General features: G+C 47.0%; 1 protein-coding gene across 1 annotated transcript in view; it reads right to left on the bottom strand.

The window, feature by feature from the left end:
* LOC124598849 (chondroitin sulfate N-acetylgalactosaminyltransferase 2-like) overlaps positions 1–22,291 on the bottom strand; it is a 116,932-nt gene that overhangs the window by 7,956 nt on the left and 86,685 nt on the right. Inside the window, exon 6 of the mRNA XM_047136031.1 lies at positions 8,763–8,914. Within this exon, the coding sequence (XP_046991987.1) occupies positions 8,763–8,914 (152 nt within the window). The remainder of the gene's footprint in view (positions 1–8,762; positions 8,915–22,291) is intronic.

The raw sequence follows: 22,291 nt of genomic DNA, 5'->3' as shown, positions 1-22,291 counted from the left end.
TTTCTCGTGTCCAAATGTTTATGCAAGATATTATGTACCCGTTAATTCGAGATTCCCACAGCACTAGAAATCTCACGCACCTTAACTCACCATATCATGGATTTTATCAATGATTTCTGAGTCGTAACCTCCACAGGGCGCCCAGAACGTTCAGCATCACTTGTGCCCATATGGCCACTTCGAAAATGTTTAACCCACTTATAAACTGTTATAATCAAAGGTGCAGAGTCACCGTAATGTTTATCAAGCTTCTCTTTAGTCTCCTGCGGCGTTCTGCCTTTCATAAAGTAATGTTTAATCACCACAATAAATTCTTTTTCGTCCATTTTTTGACAATCACTCGACTTCCTTGATTCACTTGAATGCCAGACACAAGGAAATAGACCAATATGGCTGAAACTTGGTGTTCTCTCTTTCCAAAGATGCTACTAACTAAAAATGACCTCGATACGCACCGGTGGTGCCAACTCTCGAACTTTGCACGGACTTTTCAAACAACCCTCGTATTTTCATGGTCCTCACGCGAAATGTACGTTGGCGGTAGTAGAATCGTTCTGCAGTCAGCCTCAAATGCCGCTTTTCTAATTTTTATCGATAGTGCACCTCGAGAAGAACGTCGTCTTCCTTCCAGTGATTCCCATTTTAATTCCCGAAGCATCTCCGTAATACTTGCGTATTACGCTGGTAACATATCTAGCAGCCCGCTTCTGAATTCCTTCGACGTCTTCCTTTAATTCGACCTGTTGCGGACTCCAAACACTCGAACAACACTCAACAATGGCTCGTACTAGTGTCCCATACGCGGTCTCTTTCACAGTGAACCATCCCTGCTACAATCCTTACATGCTCATTTCGTCTCATATTCCTTGGCAGCGTTACGCCTAGACATTAAATCGATGTTACTCGGTCAAGCACTTCATTACTAATGCTGTATCTGAGCATTACAGGTTTGTTTTTCCTACTCATCCGCATTCATGACGCCAACTACAAATTTTGTCTAAGTCATCTTGTATCCTCCTACAGTCGCTCAACGACGACTGCTTGCCACACACCACAGCATCACCAACAAAAATCCGCAGACTGCTGCTTATCCTTCCCGCCACATCATTTATCTATACCTATAGGAAATCTGTCCTGTTACACTTCCCTGGGGCACTCCTGGCGGTACCCTTGTCTCTGATCAATGCTCGCCGTCGTCGGCCGAAGTGGCCGAGCGGCTCTAGGCACTACAGTCTGGAACCGCGCGACCACTACGGTCGCCGGTTCTAATCCTCCGGCCGGCCGCTGTGACCGAGCGGTTCTAGGCGATTCAGTCCGGAACCGCGTGACTGCTACGGTCGCAGGTTCGAATCCTGCCTCGGGCATGGATGTGTGTGATGTCCTTAGGTTGGTTAGGTTTAAGTAGTTCTAAGTTCTAAGGGACTTACGACCTCAGGATAGTCCCATAGTGCTTAGAGCCATTGAACCAATGCGCACCGTCGATGGGAACATAAGAGGTCCGATATATTTCACTCTCTGTCGGCCCCGCAGTTTTTATCCTCTACAGCTTCCTGTAGTACCACTGAAGTTATTCCCTGACTTAGTAACATATGTCCGGCTTTTTGTCCCTTCTAATTGCCTGTGTTTTCTATGTGCTCCTTTCTTCTCTGATTTTATGCAGAATCTCTCATTCATTCCTTCTTCAGTCCACCTCATTTTCAACGTCCTTATGGAGAACCACAGTTCAGACATCTCGATTCTTTTGTTTTCCGGTTTTTCCACTAACCATGATTCACTATTACAATGCTGCCCTCCAAACGTACATTATCAGAAATTCCTTCCTCAAATTAAGATCTACGTTGGTTGCTACTACAGAAATGCATTCTTTATCTGCGTTATTCTACATCTACATCTACATCCATACTCCGCAAAGCCACCTGACTTCTATATCAGTCTCGTATTGTTCGTGGAAAGAAAGACTGTCGGTATGCCTCTGTGTGGGCTCTAATCTCTATGATTTTGTCCTCATGGTCTCTTCGCGAGATATACATAGGAGGGAGCAATATACTGCTGGACTCCTCGGTGAAGGTATGTTCTCAAAACTTCAACAAAAGCCCGTACCGAGCTACTGAGCGTCTCTCTTGCAGAGTCTTCTGTTCTGTCTTTATGTCCTCCTTACTTCGTTGTTACTTGTTTTGCTTCGAAGGTACCAGTATTTCTTAAGTTCGCCAAGTTCGTGGTCCCAGAATTTTGATATTAAGTTCATCGCTAATCTCATTTCTGGTGCTCCTCATTACTTTCGTCTTTCCGTAGTTTACTCTTAATCCATATTCTTTACATATTACACTTTCCGTTCCGTTTTTCAGCTCCTGTAATTCTTCTTCACTTTGACTTTCAGTCATTGCTTCTTTTATGTAATTAAATAATAGGGGCTAAAGACTGCATCCTGTATTACACCCTGTTTCTTCTGAACATTTTTTCCTTTATCATCCATGCTTATTCTTCCCTCTTGGATCTTGTCCATGTTGCATATCACCCGCCTTTCCCTAAGTCTTACTACTACTCTCTCCAAATTTCCGACATCTTGCACCATTTTACATTGCCGAAAGCTTTTTTACGTCGGCAAATCGACAAATTTCGTGAACGTGACTTGATTTTCTTGATTATTACAACCATCATCACGCACGAAGTTAGAACTATCTGTGTGGTGCGTTTACCTTTGATCGTTGTCTAACAGGTTCTCGATTTTCTTTTCCATTCATCTGCATGTTATTCTCATCAGCAACATGGAAGCATGTACTGTTAAGTTGACTGTGTTAAATTCTTTTACTTACTTGCCGTTGATGTCTTCGGGATTGCGTGCATGAAATTTTTCCCGAAGTTGAACGTCACGTCTCGAGTCTCATAGATCCTATAAACCAGCCTGAATAGCCGCCCGGTTGTGAGTTCCCCAAATGATTTTAGAAATTCCGAAAAAATGTTATCCATCCCTTTTGCCTTATGTGGCCGCAACTTTTGCGAAGCTTCGTTAGACTAAAACTCTAGTTGTACGTTTTCCGTATCGACTGCCATTTCTTTTTTTATCACGACGGACAAGTCTTGCCGTCGTAGATATCTTAACCACTCTCTCTTCTCTGCATTTTACAGTGGAATCCCTACTGCGCTCTTAATATTGCCGCCTTGCTTTTAATTTCACCGAAATCTGTCTTTACTTTTCCGTATGCTGAATCACTATCCTCCCATAGCAACCCAAAGACGAATCTTTTGCCGTACACTATAGCGTCATCAGCAGACAGTTGTAGAGTGCTCGTCACCCCATCCGACAGGCTGTTTATGTGTACCAGGCTAATTCTGGCAGGTTTCCTGTCCCAGGCACGGAGAGAGGTACTTCTGTTATTACGAACCACTGCGTTTTATCGCCTTCTATGGTTCAAATGGCTCTGAGCACTATGGACTTAACATCTGAGGTCATCAGTCCCCTAGAACTTAGAACTACTTAAACCTAACTAACCTAAGCACATCACACACATCCATGCCCGAGGCAGGATTCGAACCTGCGACCGTAGCAGTCAGGCGGTTCCGGACTGAAGCGCCTAGAACCGCACGGCCACTGCTCGCCTTCTATGAAAACATCACTATAAAAATGAAACAAAAACACAAACTGCTATTACACCATAGTTCAGTTCTTTTATCTTGGCGGATCGCGCATGCCCGCCCAGACGCGGGAGATTGCTGCGTTGCCAGTTGTACGCGACAAGAGAAGCAGCGCCGTAATATAGTTCGCAAACTTACATTTAGGGGGGAGCGCGCAGTTTATGAAAAAAGCTACCACGGCCGCATTAACCCTTTCGCTGCTACAGAGACGTGCTCCCCGCATTCCGCGCTGTGCGCGATTTTGTCATCATTGCACTGCTCGCCTGTGCTGACACATGGTGTTCCCACTGCTTTGACACACTTTATCATTCGATTTCACAAAAACTATTTGGCCCAAAAATCTGATTTTTACAAATCTTCTTGACTGATACCTTCTCGCAATAAATGACTTAATTTTGTTTCGATGTTCAACGCAGTTATTGTGCAGCATTAGATGTAGTAAACCACTGCACGAAATTTTGAAGAGTTTGCAGAGGTAAAAGTCCATAGCGTATACTTTCCATATGGTCGATTTTATTTGCCACTAGAAATTTCAAAAAATTACATTCAAACGAATAAAAATCATGAAGTAAGAAACTTCGATATTGTTTTTAAATAAAGAAAATACTAAGCCCCGAACTCAGAACCTTTTGCTTAGCATCCATACACTTTAACCATTACACTAACGCAACTCGTCATCTAATAGATGTCCCAGCGGAGGACTTTAAAGTATCACGCAAAATGCCGACAAACACTGTTGGTATGACTATGAATTACTCACGTTTCGCCGAAGTACAAAAGGAAATAAACAATTACCGCCGTTCTTTATTGCGAAAAAGCGGTTAGTGAGAATGATACAAACACCTTTCCTTGCTATCGCCTGAATTAGAAGGTTTATTGCTTGTTTGGTTTAATTAATTAATAGAATATGAAGCGATTGATATAAAGAATGCTTTTTCCAAACTTCCTATAAAAGAAAGTCTGCTATCAAGACACTGCTTTTGTTCAGTTACTTTATTTATGACTGAACGTTTCTAAAACTGAAGACACTCGCCCGTGCTCTGCACTGCAGTCGAGAGCCGGCCGCGGTGGTCTAGCGGTTCTAGGCGCGCAGTCAGGAACCGCGCGGCCTCTACGGTCGCAGGTTCGAATCCTGCCTCGGGCATGGATGTATGTCATGTCTTTAGGTTAGTTAGGTTTAAGTTGTTCTAAGTTCTAGGGGACTGATGACCACAGATGTTAAGTCCCATAGTGCTCAGAGCCATTTGAACCATTTGAACTGCAGTCGAGCTCTTGCAACGTCGTTCTCTGTTCATTAGCTGACTGTTTTGTGACGTCAGATGCGCAGAACGAACCTAAACTCGGCCGCCGTCGTAAATGACGCGCACTTTAGTTACACCGCTTGTACTCTACATCAACTACGAGCGTTGTTAGGGAAACCTAGACATGTAAAGGTAGCATTTTCACCACATACTTTGAAAACATGTTATTCTTGAGCGGTGTACGTTACGGCTGTTGTCAAGACTTCATAAAATTAGGTAAAGGAGAATTTGAAATTAAATCTATTTTTCTGTAATAGTTTAATCATTACGACGCGCTCAGCCAGCCAAGAGCAGTAATGCCCATGCTTCCGGGACGCTGGGACGCGAACCAGTTTCGGATCGAATCCGCCTCGTGGATTAACGATGAAAGCTAGTGAACCGGCCACCCTGGATGTGGTTGTTATGCGGCTTCCCACATCAAATGGTTCAAATGGCTCTGAGCATTATGGGACTTAATTTCTAAGGTCATCAGTCCCCTAGAACTTAGAGCTACTTAAACCTAACTAACCTAAGGAAATCACACACATCCATGCCCGAGGCAGGATTCGAACCTGTTACCGTAGCGGTCGCGCGGTTCCAGACTGTAGCGCCTAGAACCGCTCGGCCACGCCGGCCGGCGTTTCCCACATACAAATACGTAAATACCGAGTTGGTACCCACGCTTCTCCTCAGATGCAGCGCTACCGAAACACTTAGAAAACGTTCCCATACTTAAACACGAGATCTGCACTAGATGCAAACAGATGGTGTACACAGATTCCTTCCCAGGGAGTGCGGCGCATTCAGGGAGGACGTCCGACCAACAGATGTCACTAACACTGCGAAAACCGACGTATAACAATGCCGACCTCGTAGCGAAACAGGAAATAACAAAAGGGAAAGAAGAACAATAATAATAAGAAGAAGAAGCTAGTTTATTACCACAATTTTCTGTGGGATGAATATTGTAGTAACGTTTCGACTTTGGAATCATTAGCTAGAGCATCGTCCATGCAATGCCACTCAAACTGCGGCAGGTTTTTGTCAACACCCATAGAAACATTTTACACCACATTTCTTGTAGTTTGGAGTATAACTGAGGGAGTAACATCAATTTATTTCCTCTAATATAACGAATAACGGCACCGAAAACTAAACATGCATTCAAAATTCGTATCGTAGATACATTTTTGTAATAATTACACTGCAATAGATAAATTAAATTTTAATGTTGCTTTTCCTGATGTTATGCACTGTTTACATAAAACCGCAAAGTACTAAATGCGATCGATCCACAGCAGGGGTGGGCAATTGTTTTGACTCGGGGGCCACATTATAGACACCGAGGTTAGCGGAGGGCCGCACCTTATGAAAAGGCAAGTTTTCTTTATTTCTAATCACACAGAGTCCTTCCCCATGAACCATGGACCTTGCCGTTGGTGGGGAGGCTTGCGTTCCTCAGCGATACAGATGGCCGTACCGTAGGTGCAACCACAACGGAGGGGTATCTGTTGAGAGGCCAGACAAACATGTGGTTCCTGAAGAGGGGCAGCAGCCTTTTCAGTAGTTGCAGGGGCAACAGTCTGGATGATTGACTGACCAGGCCTTGCAACATTAACCAAAATGGCTTTGCTGTGCTGGTACTGCGAACGGCTGAGAGCAAGGGGAAACTACAGCCGTAATTTTTCCCGAGGGCATGCAGCTTTACTGTATGGATAAATGATGATGGCGTCCTCTCGGGTAAAATATTCCGGAGCTAAAATAGTCCCCCATTCGGATCTCCAGGCGGGGACTACTCAAGAGGACGTCGTTATCAGGAGAAAGAAAACTGGCGTACTACGGATCGGAGCGTGGTATGTCAGATCCCTTAATCGGGCAGGTAGGTTAGAAAATTTAAAAAGGGAAATGGATAGGTTAAAGTTAGATATAGTGGTAATTAGTGAAGTTCCGTGGCAGGAGGAACAAGACTTTTGGTCATGTGAATAAAGGGTTATAAATACAAAATCAAATAGGGGTAATGCAGGAGTAGGTTTAATAAAAAATAGGAGTGCGTGTAAGCTACTACAAAACAGCATAGTGAACGCATTATTGTGGCCAAGATAGACACGAAGCCCACGCCTACTACAGTAGTACAAGTTTATATGCCAACTAGCTCTGCAGATAATGAAGAAATTGAAGAAATGTATGATGAGATAGAATAAATTGTTCAGGTACTGAAGGGAGACGAAAATTTAATAGTCATGGGTGACTGGAATTCGAGAGTAGGAAAAGGGAGAGAAGGAAACATAGTAAGTGAATATGGATTGGGGCTAAGAAATGAAAGATGAAGCCGCCTGGTAGAGTTTTGCACAGAGCATAACTTAATCATAGCGAACACTTGGTTCAAGAATCATGAAAGAAGGTTGTATACATGGAAGAACCCTGTAGATACTAGAAGGTATCAGATAGATTATATAATGGTAAGACAGAGATTTAGGAACCAGGTTTTAAATTGTAAGACATTTCCAGGGGCAGATGTGGACTCTGACCACAATCTATTGGTTATGAACTGTAGATTAAAACTGAAGAAACTGCAAAAAGGTGGGATTTTAAGGAGATTGGACCTGGATAAACTGAAAGAACCAGAGGTTGTAGAGAGTTTCAGGGAGAGCGTAAGGGAACAATTGACAGGAATGGGGGAAAGAAATACAGTAGAAGACGAATGTGTAGCTCTGAGGGATGAAGTAGTGAAGGCAGCAGAGGATTAAGTAGGTAAAAAGACGAGGGCTAGTAGAAATCCTTGGGTAACAGAAGAAATATTGAACTTAATTGACGAAAGGAGAAAATATAAAAATGCAGTAAATGAAGCAGGCAAAAAGGAACACAAACGTCTCAAAAATGAGATCGACAGGAAGTGCAAAATGGCTAAGCAGGGATGGATAGAGGACAAATGTAAGGATGTAGGAGCTTATCTCACTAGGGGTAAGATGGATACTGCCTACAGGAAAATTAAAGAGACCTCTGGAGAAAAGAGAACCACTTGAATGAATATCAAGAGCTTTCCTTGCCATTGCCAGTCAACATTTTATATCTTCTCTACTTCGACCATCATCAGTTATTTTGCTCCCCAAATAGCAAAACTCCTTTACTACTTTAAGTGTCTCATTTCCTAATCTAATTCCCTCAGCATCACCCGACTTAATTCGACTACATTCCATTATCCTCGTTTTGCTTTTGTTGATGTTCATCTTACATCCTCCTTTCAAGACACTGTCCATTCCGTTCAACTGCTCTTCCAAGTCCTTTGCTGTCTCTGATAGAATTACAATGTCATCGGCGAACCTCAAAGTTTTTATTTCTTCTCCATGGATGTTAATACCTACTCCGAACTTTTCTTTTGCTTCCTTTACTGCTTGCTCAATATACAGATTGAATAGCATCGGGGAGAGGCTACAACCCTGTCTCACTCCCTTCCCAACCACTGCTTCCCTTTCATGCCCCTCAACTCTTATAACTGCCATCTGGTTTCTGCACAAATTGTTAATAGCCTTTCGCTCCCTGTATTTTACCCCGGCCACCTCCAGAATTTGAAAGAGAGTATTCCAGTCAACATTGTCAAAAGCTTTATCAAAGTCTACAAATGCTAGAAACGTAGCTTTGCCTTTCCTTAATCTTTCTTCTAAGATGAGCCGTAGGGTCAGTATTGCCTCACGTGTTCCAACATTTCTACGGAATCCAAACTGATCTCCCCCGAGGTCGGCTTCTACCAGAGCTAACGCACGAGATACCATCAGCCTAGTGCGTTCCCCTACGCTGTTGTACACCAGATGGAAATCAGACAAAGTGCGAGAGCGGCTGCTAGCGCCTCACCTGTACTGGCAGGAGGTGGCGAAGTCTGCGTCCTGCCAGAAGCCGGTGTCTCTGGAGATGACGAGCTGCTCCGCCTCCGGGGGCAGCGGCCGGCCCTGCAGGGTGTACACCACGTGCGGGTTGTACAAGCTGAACACGATCGGGTAGTACACCTGCGAACCAGGGGGCAGCCGCCTTAGTGGCACAGCGCTGCAACCAGCTAGACTGCTGACTGTGCACCTACATCCACTGAAGACCCAAAACATCATGACCACCTGACTGACAGGGTGTTGGTACACCTTTGCAACACAATACTGAGATTCTGCATGTCACGGATTCGATACATCCTTCTGCGAATTAAGGACTGCTGATATGTGGTCATCGAGACGGTGTCCCATGGTGTCTCATATGTGTTCCGTCGGGTTCAGATCGGGCGAATTTGACAGCCGAGACATCAACGTGAGTTCCCCGTCGTGCTCCTGAAACCACTGTAGCACGATTCTGACCGTGCGACGTGGGCAGTTATCCTGCTGAAAGATACTACGGTGGTCACGACAGACTTCAGGCATGAACGGATGCAGGTGGTCCGCAGTAAAGGTCACGGAGCGCACGGCTGTGCTGTCATGGGGCCTTAGACTACTACCACAGGGTCCATGAAAGACCAGGTAGATGTCCCCCATAGCGTAAAACTGCTCCCAACGCGTTACGTCGGTGACACTGTGCACGTTTCGAGCTGCCTCATGCCTTTATTATGGCGTATTCGGATACGATCGTCTAGCTGTGAAGCGTGATTCTTCCGACCAACCGACACTTTTCCAATGATCCATTTCGTTGAGTCAGTATGAAAACACAATATAATTCTCTGCTGCGGAGCACCATGTTCAACATTTTGGGCTGAACGGTGTACTTTGAAACACTTATGCATGCACCAGCAATTTTCTGTTTAGTTAGATCTGCCACAAATTCTCATTTGCCATAGATCGCCGCCTATTATGCTTCACAGAACGCGCAAGTCTCCGGGCAACACACTATAAGGTGTGGACGTGCAACACTTTGTCATTTTACGCATATAAACTGAAGCGACGAGTAAAAATTTGTACCAAGGGCGGGAATTTAACCCGGCTCTCCTGCTTACTAGACAGGTGCGTTAGGCACTTTTTTTTTTCTTTAACTCAAAATTTAAGCGGCAGCGAGCTTCGAACAGCGGGCAAGGACATTTTCATTAATAATCAAAGACGCTACCCTGTTTTTTTTTTTTTTTTTTTTTTTTTTGAGAGCCTGGTATCCTAGCCAGTTTTTGCTTTATTTTTATTTTTTATCATTTTATTTTTTGTTTATTTTGTTTGTTATATTTAAACAGGATCAATATAAAACAAAGAAAGTACCTTTTTGTTGGTATTACAAAATGAGATTAACAATTTCTTTATATATGTACACATATAAGCTGAAAGGATAACTATAAACCAGACTGACGTAAAATTAACATTGTGATAAGTAGTAAGCTTTGAAAGATAACCAAACGTCAGAAATAAAAAAAACACAGCAAAATTACGTTAAAAAGAAATACTTCTCCAACCATGCTTCAAATTTCAATGGATATATTTCACAAACGAAAGCAAATCCTGGTTCACGTATAACATATAAGTGAAGTTAAATTTCGGTAACAACCGCTGCATTGTCATACCACAAATAATATTTCTGTATTGCTTGAAAGCTAGTAAACTAAACATTATTCTCACATTACGTGAAGAAAGAAACACACATTACAATGGAGAATCGTATTTCCAGTCGCCCCCCCCCCCCATCCCTCCCCCGCTGTTCTTTCAACCGAGTACGTTATCTCGTAAGTACAATGTATCACCGATTTTTATCTTCCGTTCATGCTTTCTTTGCATCGATAATTTAAATTCTCTCACCTTGGACGTTCCAGCTAATCGGGGCCTCTTGAAACGCACTCCACAGGAAGTTAGAGAAATACTGTCGGTACTTCGGATTGTTCACGATCTTTAGATGTCGTTCCTGTAGAAATTTCCAAAAGTCCACTATATTCTTTCAGCCATGTCTGAACAAATACAGCACCTTCTGGTCTCGAAGCCACGTTACAGAATTCGTTGTGGTGCGTGAGTAGTACGTCCCGTCCGGGAAGGATATAATCCCTGGTTCAATGTTGTGTTGTCCCATTCGGAGAAAGAAAACGATCATTCGTGTCGCCAAACGCCACACTTCTGTCGAGGGGCCGCATATGAGGCGGTGTTCATCGTTGTCCATAGTTTGGCACAGAGGGCACAATGGTGCATCTGTCATATGAATCGCATGGAGTCTGGATCGGGTGACGTTTTTACCATTAACTGTTAGGTACCACGTTGCACGTGTCTATGTGTCTAAGGGAACATGATCTATTGATCGGCATACTACTTGCTGATTGATACGTGGATGCTTCCTCTCAATAGGACTGCTGGGTCGTCCGGTCGTTAGTATCCGATATATGTCACGCTCCGTTGCAGGTCTGGCTTCCGACAGAGCCTTCTGAACGTAGCTGCACTCTACAAAAAGAAAAGAAAAAAAAAACGTGCATATATGCTGGAGCGACGGGGAAATGTGCTGGACCGCCACTGGCGCCATTGGAGAAACTGGTGCCAGTTCTTCTGTCTCATGCCGTCTCCACAGTTTTAACATCGTGCTGATACATAGCGCCACCGCTCGATCACGAACTTGCGCAAGACCACGTCCACCCCTACTAAGAGGGAGGCTGAGGGCGTCGTATCTTACTTTAAACAGTAGACCTACACTCACAAAGGAACTGAACGGCGCCACTATTCGTCCTGCTATCGTCACCGGTATTGGGAGTACTTGTGCAAAATGCGGAATTCGTGACGTCAGGTAGGTGCTAACATACGTGACCCGCTGGATCGTGTGTAATACCCGTGCGATGTTCCCTCTAACACCGGTCCGGACTGACTGTAGTAGTCTCTTACAGTCGTACGCTGCTGTGTGACATATGTCAATGGTAAAAACAATACCTAGGCATTTCAAAGTATCCTAACACCGGTCCGGACTGACCGTAGTAGTCTCTTACAGTCGTACGCTGCTGTGTGACATGCTGTTGTTGTTGTTGTTGTGGTATTCTGTCCTGAGACTGGTTTCATGCAGCTCTCCATGCTACCTTATCCTGTGCCAGCTTCTTTATCTCCCAGTGCGTACTGCAACCCACATCCTTCTGAATCTGCTTAGTGTATTCATCTCTTGGTCTCCCTCTACGATTTTTACCCTCCACGCTGCCCTCCAATGCTAAATTTGTGATCCCTTGATGCCTCAAAACATTTCCTACCAACCGATCCCTTCTTCTAGTCAAGTTGTGCCACAAACTTCTCTTCTCCCCAATCCTATTCAATACTTCATCATTAGTTATGTGATCTACCCATCTAATCTTCAGCATTCTTCTGTACAACCACATTTCGAAAGCTTCTATTCTCTTCTTGTCCAAACTATTTACCGGCCATGTTTCACTTCCATACATGGCTACACTCCATACAAGTACTTAAAGAAACGACTTCCTGACACTTAAATCTATACTCGACGTTAACAAAGTTATCTTCTTCAGAAACGCTTTCCTTGCCATTGCCACTCTACATTTTATATCCTCTTTTCTTCGGCCACCATCAGTTATTTTGCTCCCCAAATAGCAAAACTCCTTTACTACTTTAAGTGTCTCATTTCCTAATCTAATTCCCTCAGCATCACCCGACTTAATTCGACTACATTCCATTATCCTCGTTTTTCTTTTGTTAATGTTCATCTCATATCCTCCTTTCAAGACAATGTCCATTCAGTTCAACTGCTGTTCCAAGTCCTTCGCTGTGTCTGACAGAATTACAATGTCATCGGCGAACCTCAACGTTTTTATTTCTTCTCCATGGATTTTAATTCCTACGCTGAATTTTTCTTTTGTTTCCTTTACTGCTTGCTCAATATACAGATTGAATAACATCGGGGAGAGGCTACAACCCTGTCTCACTCCCTTCCCAACCACTGCTTCCCTTTCATGTCCCTCGACTCTTATAACTTCCATCTGGTTTCTGTACAAATTGTAAATAGCCTTTCGCTCCCTGACATATGTCATTGGTAAAAACAATACCTAGGCATTTCAAGGTATCCGTGAGCCGTAAAGGTGCTACACATTCTTCCGTTAGTCCAATACCAATATTCATCGCTACAGACTTGTTCATATTTATACGGCTGGGAGTGGCCGTTCCATATTTACGTACACAACCTAAAGCCGCACTCATATCGTTTTCATTCCGTACTACCAGCACTCATGTCGTTTTCATTCCGTACTATCAACACCAGGCCATCCGCATGACTTGCACGTAAATGTGTATTCTCCAAGTCAGTCCTATCAAGCGGCGTCGTAGGCCGCAAAGTAACGGATCGAGAGCGAGTGCATATAAGGGACATCCTTGTCTGACCCATCTTGGTACGACCAGAGATTTTGTCGTACGTCCATTGACGAGCACTTTGGAGGAGGCATTACTGAGCAGCCGCATCACGACAGCGTTAAATGGACGTGGAAGCCGCATGTGTGTCAGGACTTTTGCAAGATAGTTATGGCTAACTCTATCAAAGGCTTGATCAAAATCTATTGACGCTTGTGCTGCACGGAGGCGGCATGTCTTTGCTACGGCGATCAAATCACGATATTCAATAAGCGCCGTATGGATGTTGTTATCTCCGCCGAGCGAAGTTTGATCAAGTCAGAGTACTTGCTGCAATACTCTTTCGGACGCGTGTTGCTAATAATCTGTTGAATATTTTAAATTTGCAGTTAAGGAGCGTCAGTCCCGTATCCGTGTACTATCCGAGGGTTTGTGTATCGGGATTATCAGCCCCTCCACAAAAGCCGGCGGTAAGGGCACGTCAGGACACATTAATTCGCGGCAGGTAGTAGCCCATCGTGTTGCGGTCACAGAGCTGAAGGTTCTGTAGAGTTCCAGAGGAAGGCCATGTGGTCCCGGCGATTTGTTCACCTCTCCATTACCAATGGTCTCCATCACTTTCTCCTCTGTAATCTCCTCCATCAGTTGTGCTGCCGCCTCTGAATCAATGGTGGCGAAAATCATATGTGTATCTTCGTTAATGGCCGTGATATCGGAATCCACTGCGGCGTAAAGTTGAGTGTAATGTTCTACGAAGACGTTGCCTATTTGTTGTTACGATGTTAGGTGTCTGCCATAATGCGTGTCCAGAGCATGTACTAGGGCTCTTCGTCGTCTATTGTTTTCGTTGATGATGTGATACATCGATGGCCGTTCTCCTGCAACCTGGTCTAGTGTCTGCACCCTGACCACCGTACCTTCGAGGTGGCGTCGCATGTTGGATATAATTTTGGCCTTTGCTCGTTGTACCGCCTCTTGCCGCTCCGGAGAAGGCATTTGTTCGGTGCACTCCGGTAGCACCGTGAAATAGAAGTCCACCGACTGACGTCGCCAAACTGCATTCTCACGACCATATGTCATCATAGAACTGCGCAGCGCCGGTTTGGCGCAACCCATCCACCAACTGAGGGTCGTGGAAAACGACCGAAGGCGTCGTTCGCGAGATCTGCAAACATCTTCAATGATGCCTCAACAAGCTGGGCCCCGCAGGTGGGCGACGTTCATTTTCCAAGGACCGCGGCTACGCCACACTTGCTGTCGCCGGAGGGAGATTGTACATATTAATGCTGTATGGTCGGTATAGGCTGTAGGGCACAGCTCTGCTTCCAGGACGTCAATGTTAAGATTGCGTGTGACATATAAACGGTCGAGACGGCTAGCGGAATGATTTGTTGTATGGGTGTATCCATGACGGAGACCATGGACATGCTCCCAGATAGAGTGAAATTTTCACTCTACAGCGGAGTGTGCGCTGATATGAAACTTCCTGGCAGATTAAAACTGTGTGCCGGACCGAGACTCGAACTCGAGACCTTTGCCTTTCGCGTAGAGCCCTTGCCCGCGAAAGGCGAAGGTCCCGAGTTCGAGTCTCGGTCCGGCACTCAGTTTTAATCTGCCAGGAACTTTCATGCACCCAGATGTCAACCAGGTGCATATTCTGGACCAGCCTTCGTAACTCTGGACACGGAGTGTATCGCGGAAATTGGTCTTTCGGTGCAAACACAATTAAAATCGTCGCGTAGGATTAATCGGTCGTGTCGACCTTGGAATAGCGGGACAGATTCGTCGGGGAAGAAGCTGGAACGTTCTTGCCTCCTGTGTGTACCGGACGGTGCATAGATGTTGACGAGCCGTACTGTCATTGCTGACGGTAGGTACAGTACATCCTCTGTCGTGATGCCTTCTTTAAGAAGAATTGCTATGCCGCTGCCAGTTTCGGAGGCGTGTGATATGTAGGATACGTACCCGTACACGACAGGAAAGTCATCGACGTATACTTCTTGTAGGAGGACGACGTCGTTGTCTGCTGCTTGTAGCATGTCTTTGAGTAAGGACATCTTAATCTGCGACCGTATATTATTGATATTGATAGAAGCAAGCCGATATGCTTGTCTTCCGTCCGTCGCATGTACACTCCTGGAAACTGAAATAAGAACACCGTGAATTCATTGTCCCAGGAAGGGGAAACTTTATTGACACATTCCTGGGGTCAGATACATCACATGATCACACTGACAGAACCACAGGCACATAGACACAGGCAACAGAGCATGCACAATGTCGGCACTAGTACAGTGTATATCCACCTTTCGCAGCAATGCAGGCTGCTATTCTCCCATGGAGACGATCGTAGAGATGCTGGATGTAGTCCTGTGGAACGGCTTGCCATGCCATTTCCACCTGGCGCCTCAGTTGGACCAGCGTTCGTGCTGGACGTGCAGACCGCGTGAGACGACGCTTCATCCAGTCCCAAACATGCTCAATGGGGGACAGATCCGGAGATCTTGCTGGCCAGGGTAGTTGACTTACACCTTCTAGAGCACGTTGGGTGGCACGGGATACATGCGGACGTGCATTGTCCTGTTGGAACAGCAAGTTCCCTTGCCGGTCTAGGAATGGTAGAACGATGGGTTCGATGACGGTTTGGATGTACCGTGCACTATTCAGTGTCCCCTCGACGATCACCAGTGGTGTACGGCCAGTGTAGGAGATCGCTCCCCACACCATGATGCCGGGTGTTGGCCCTGTGTGCCTCGGTCGTATGCAGTCCTGATTGTGGCGCTCACCTGCACGGCGCCAAACACGCATACGACCATCATTGGCACCAAGGCAGAAGCGACTCTCATCGCTGAAGACGACACGTCTCCATTCGTCCCTCCATTCACGCCTGTCGCGACACCACTGGAGGCGGGCTACACGATGTTGGGGCGTGAGCGGAAGACGGCCTAACGGTGTGCGGGACCGTAGCCCAGCTTCATGGAGACGGTTGCGAATGGTCCTCGCCGATACCCCAGGAGCAACAGCGTCCCTAATTTGCTGGGAAGTGGCGGTGCGGTCCCCTACGGCACTGCGTAGGATCCTACGGTCTTGGCGTGCATCCGTGCGTCGCTGCGGTCCGGTCCCAGGTCGACGGGCACGTGCACCTTCCGCCGACCACTGGCGACAACATCGATGTACTGTGTATACCTCACGCCCCACGTGTTGAGCAATTCGGCGGTACGTCCACCCGGCCTCCCGCATGCCCACTATACGCCCTCGCTCAAAGTCCGTCAACTGCAGATGCGGTTCACGTCCACGCTGTCGCGGCATGCTACCAGTGTTAAAGACTGCGATGGAGCTCCGTATGCCACGGCAAACTGGCTGACACTGACGGCGGCGGTGCACAAATGCTGCGCAGCTAGCGCCATTCGACGGCCAACACCGCGGTTCCTGGTGTGTCCGCTGTGCCGTGCGTGTGATCATTGCTTGTACAGCCCTCTCGCAGTGTCCGGAGCAAGTATGGTGGGTCTGACACACCGGTGTCAATGTGTTCTTTTTTCCATTTCCAGTAGTGTATATCGGCCATGGGAGCCTACGCCGCCTGCTGTTGTGCTGGCACGTTACGTGACCCCGTCCTGCCCGCCGTCGTTGGTCATAAGTTGAACTTTAGAGGGACGCCGCCTCCGCCGTGTCGCCAGTTGCGACTGTCGGTGTGTCTGCTCCACAATCATCAGCCCAGTCTCCTTGGGACAAGTTTTCCGTGGGCCGGGGCTCGCCAGCCCTGTCTCTCTGTGGCTCCTCTTCCACTACCTGGGAGTAGCAGTGGACTGCTGGTAGCCGTGCGTTGTCAAGTTCTTCAGGTCGGTCTTGGCGTTTGCTGCTGTCGAGACGGTGGCGTTCTGGATGAAGAGTCTCGGGACCCATTGTGAGGTGGCCGTCTTCCTCGGTCGTTTCTTGATCGTCGCCCTGCATACGTATTAAGGAGGCGTCCGACGGGGCTAGACGTCGTTTCTTGCGCCGCTTCAGAGACCGTTATTTACGCGAGTGCGTTTCCGTATCCGAATGTGGGTGAGTCTGTCACCACTGCAGTCGGACACGAAGGCAGGCGTTGGCAGTATTCGACCATTTGCTCAACTGATGTCTGTACAGGTGGTATCGGTGGGCGCTGCTCGGTGGGGGCGTCGCCGCCGTCCCCATCCTCATATCGTCATCAGAAGTCGTCGGCGTTTCGACTGGCTTCTCCAGCTGTTTAGCGCTGTCACTGTTCGGTGAGGTCTCAAAAAGGGTTCAAATGGCTCTGATCACTATGGGACTTAACTTCTGAGGTCACCAGTCCCCTAGAACTTAGAACTACTTAAACCTAACTAACCTAAGGACATCACACACATGCATGCCCGAGGCAGGATTCGAACCTGCGACCGTAGCGGTCACGCGACTCCATACTGTAGGGCCTAGAACCGCACGGCCACTCTGGCCGGCGGTGAGGACTCCTTGCGGAACACATTTGCATAAGTGAGAGGGAGAGACATCGCCAGACATGTTGCTACAGCTTCACATGTCGGTATTTGTACAGTTCTTCGATGGAGACAAGCTGAGCGAACGTGGCCTTCTTGACCACAACCTGAGCAAGTTTTCCGCTGACCGTCGTAAATGATTATCGCTCTGCAGCCTCCAGTTGTAAGGTACGGACACGTGATAAAGGTTGTCCATTGTTTTGCTGTGTGACTTAGTACCCGTCCATAGGGTTGTAGCGCGTTAACCACGATCTCAGCCGGAATCTCAAACGGTACCTCAAATACTCTGACAGTTCTCAATCCAAGTCCCGCATGATCAATTTCTACCGTTCCGACATGGTCGTCTGAATGTTTAAATTTAAGTCCATTTAATGGTCCAGTGCCAACGGGCTTGCCGCAGTGGATACACCGGTTCCCGTGAGATCACCGAAGTTAAGCGCTGTCGGGCGTGGCTGGCACTTGGATGGGTGACCATGCAGCCGCCATGTGCTGTTGCCATTTTTCGGGGTGCACTCAGCCTCGTGATGCCAATTGAGGATCTACTCGACCGAATAGTAGCGGCTCCGGTCAAAGAAAACCGTCATAACGACCGGGAGAGCGGTGTGCTGACCACACGCCCCTCCTATCCGCATCCTCAACTGAGGATGACACGGCGGTCGGATGGTCCCGATGGGCCACTTGTGGCCTGAAGACGGAGTGCCTTTTTTTATGGTCCAGTACGATCTTGTCACACACCTTGTCGTTGATCAGTTTCACGTAGACCACACTGCTTGTTATAGAGAAGTGGATGGCAATCATATCCTGTGGTTCAATTTTACTTTCTTCGCGTATAAATCGTTCTATTTCAAATGCCTTCTCTCGTGCAAATTTATTATTAAAGCTGATCTTGATAGTAGATTGTCGGTACGAATGAGTCATTTTAGTTCGAAAGTGCAAGTACTAGCGAAGGCTAACACGAAGCCAACAACTGCGTACGCGCTAAGCACCGCGGCAGGGACGTAAGCAGACATCCGAGCCGGACGACTGCGGGAAGCAGACTGCCACTGAGCCACCCCAGCACAGCGGCTCACACAGCTGGCGCCCCCCCCCCCCCCCCCCCTCTCGATCCAAATTCCCCTTCACACACGAACAGAATTGCTGAGGCTCTGCATGTTCTGGAACAGCACCTCACCATCGAACGTAAATAGGGGATCCAGGCCGAAATCTAGAAGCAGGTACTTATGCAGATGAAATGATATAACTTCATAGACTTTACTGGTGTATACAGTTATGATTTTACGTGAACAGACTGAAGCGGAGACCGAAAATTTGTACCAAGGCCGGGACTCGAATCTGGGTCTCCTGTTTACACGAGTATTGTGGGCAGGGACACTACAAATGTAGTGTGTGGAAAGTGTAGGTCTCACGGGGAGCGTGACAGAGATAAGGCCCTTCAGTCGCACTAGCGTCTGTGTCCTCTGTGGCTCAGACGCCGGCACGGTAGCTCAGCTTGGGTTAGCAGCCCTCTGTATGATAAAACTGAGTCAATGGATCAACAAAGAACCTGAACGGGTGTCATCGGACGTCACCCCCCCCCCCCCCCCCCGAACAAATTCAACGAACACTATAGAACAAAATGAGATCTAAAAAAAAGAAAAAAGAAAAAGAAAGTCGGACAGAGCATATGCTTTGTAAGCCGGAGGTCTCGGGTTCCAGTCCCGGTTGGGGCACACATTTTTCAACCGTCCCCGTTGATATTTACAACGCCTGTAAGCACCGAAAGGTCTAGATTTCATTATAACTTCATTCTTCGAGAGCTGCAAGATCACCAATGACGTCTGTAGAGGTACCAGCTTCATATCTATTATTGTTACCTGAACGTGCCATTAGTTTACTGGAAGGATGGTATCAGATTCCATTTACTATCGAGTAGGACTTGTATTTATCCATTCCGATACAACTGGAAGCTGTTTTGAATGAGAACCGTTTCCCTACACCGTAGTGTTGATGTGTTGGGTTTTTTGTGTTCCCATTTTTTTGTTCACTCCCCATGCATTCCTCATCGCTCGGGCGCTACGTGGCACTCAATCTAACTTTAGGCAGAGGTCATAATGGTTTTGCTCAGCCAGTGTGCATACTCTGTTTTGAAACTATAGAAGCCACGTGGCAGTTGCAAGTGTCACTTGCAGGGCTGTAAAAATGAGAACTGAATATGTGCGTGAACGAACTTAGCAAAATGACAGCACACGCGTAGTATGCAGATCACGGGCAGTGAGAACCGTCCACATGGTTCATGGGTTGCCGATCCTAGACTTTGTATTACTGTGTGAAAATCTTGCAGATACGTTCTCGTAGACTGTAAATACTTCTGGATTAAAGGACACCACTCACCGAAAAAGCAGCAGCTTTGAGTTGTCGATAGGCACACACAAAAGAAAGAAAACTTACTAGCTTTGAAGCTATCCTTGGTCGAGCTAGAGTCTGAGCGTTTTGTACTAGCAACTGCCAAGAGTTTATAGGGCAGAACCAGTGGCCGAGCCATAGCAAATAAACTCTTGGCAGTTGCTAGTACAAAACGGTCAGGCGCTGCCTGGGTGCTTTGAGGTCAACCCCTACAATTCTTCTTCACGTCGAGGCCAAACAGCCTCCGCTCTAATTCAGAGGTAACACTCGCTCCAAATATCTATTCAAACGCCCACAATTTGCGCAAGACCCTTCGTTTTCGAGGATTTTGATAACAATAATAATGTCGTGTGACGAGGGACTCCCGTCGGGTAGACCGTTCGCCTGGTGCAAGTCTTTCGATTTGACGCCACGTCGGCGGCTTGCGCGTCGATGGGGATGAAATGATGATGATTAGGACAACACAATACCCAGTCCCCGAGCGGAGAAAAATCTCCGACCCAACTGGGAATCGAACCCGGGCTCTTTTGATTGACAGTCTGTCGCGTTGACCACTCAGCTACCGGGGGCGGGCGAGGATTTTGATGTTGGCTGCGAAATGCGTCATTAGTACATTCGCACAGATACAGCATACATGGAATCTAATATGAACCTGTAACTGTTAAAGTACTTTTTAACCGGATGGGAACTTGCAGACCGTCTCTACACACACATGGATTACGTACGTAGATGGCTTCAGCAGCTGATGTAACACACACCCCATGCCGTCCTCCTCCGCAGTTGTCTGCCATGTGGAGGATACGGGTCCGATTCCCGGTACTGCCAGGAATTTTTCCTCGGTGGAAGGTACGCTCAGCAACATGAAGACAACTGAGGAACTGCATGACCAGGCAGTAGCGGCTCCAGGTCACGACAACCGGGATAGCGGTGTGTTGACACGACGCCCCTTCATAACGCATCCGTTCACGCATTGGCAGACGATGACACGGGTATCGGTCGATAAGGTTGGGCCTGCAAAGGCCCGGGTACGGAGTTTTATACGATAATTCCAGTTCCAGTTCCGGAAACCTCGGTACCTACATCAAAGTTTACTGTAATACTAAAGGGATTTCAGTATGCTGGCGACTTAGATAAAGAAACAATAATTATGCTAACAGATTATTCGCAGTCTGAATTTCTGTTCATACGTAATCATGTTGTCAATAATTCCAACAGTTACACTACTGGGAAAAAATTAGTACATCCTTCTAGAGGTTTCCATTTCACTGAAGGTAAGGAGTAGCAATCCGTGATGCAAACCCCCATTAGTACGTGGTGTAGCCTCCACAGGTGCTGACTGCGGCATCCACTCGATCGTACAGATGGTGAGTTCTGTCCTGAGATACGTTATTCCACGCCTGCTCGACCTGCTCACGTAGTTCTGTAAGAGCTCTTGGTTGATGAGTCGCGCGAGTCACTTGTCCTCCACGTAGAGTTTCACCGGCAGTGTGTGGTCGAGCGTTTATCTGTTGTTACAACACATCACCAAGAACGGCAAAAGAAAGGGTCTGACAACATTCTGCACATACCGAGTACTTGTTAGCGTCCCCTCCAGAAACAGCAAAGAGTTGCAGCTTTTCGCACCACCCACTATAAGGCTTTGAGTGGGGTAGTGTATCGTGGACGAATGCGCTCTACGAGACAGGGCCCACCAGGTCTGCGTCGTACGCGCAAACGACCATCACTTGTGAGCAGGCAGAATCGCTGAAGACCAGGCCGCGCCAGTCCATCTTCCAAGTGATCATCTGACGGCATCAGTCGAGCCCTGCACGTCGATGCTGTGGCGTGAGTAGAAGTTCGTCTAGAGGTGTGCGTGCCCGTAGTCCCAAAGCTAATAACCGTTTCCCAACAGTTAGCGTCGACACGTCTGAACACACCAGCGGTAGGTCTACGATCTGCCACTCCAACCCTTACATTATAACGATCCAGAAGGGCGTCGGTGCTGCATGAACGCCCAGAACCTCTTCTACGAGTGTGAGAATGTTCATGTGACCACTGATGCCAGCATCGTTCCACAATGACGGACCACGTCCAATTTGTGTAGCAGTTCTGCGCAAGGACCATACCGCCATTCGGATGGCAAAGTGCGTTTCTGTGGCATGTTTGCCGGGTTGCTTCACACGTTTGCACCACACTGAACTTTGTACGCTGAGCATCTGTATTAAAGGGTCAACGTGGATGGCGCTCAGGTAGCTATGCTACT

Source organism: Schistocerca americana, chromosome 1 (genome assembly GCF_021461395.2).
Source record: "Schistocerca americana isolate TAMUIC-IGC-003095 chromosome 1, iqSchAmer2.1, whole genome shotgun sequence".
Taxonomy (NCBI): Eukaryota; Metazoa; Arthropoda; class Insecta; order Orthoptera; family Acrididae; genus Schistocerca; species Schistocerca americana.
Note: the sequence above shows the minus strand (reverse complement) of the source record. Positions and strands in the feature narration are given on the sequence as shown.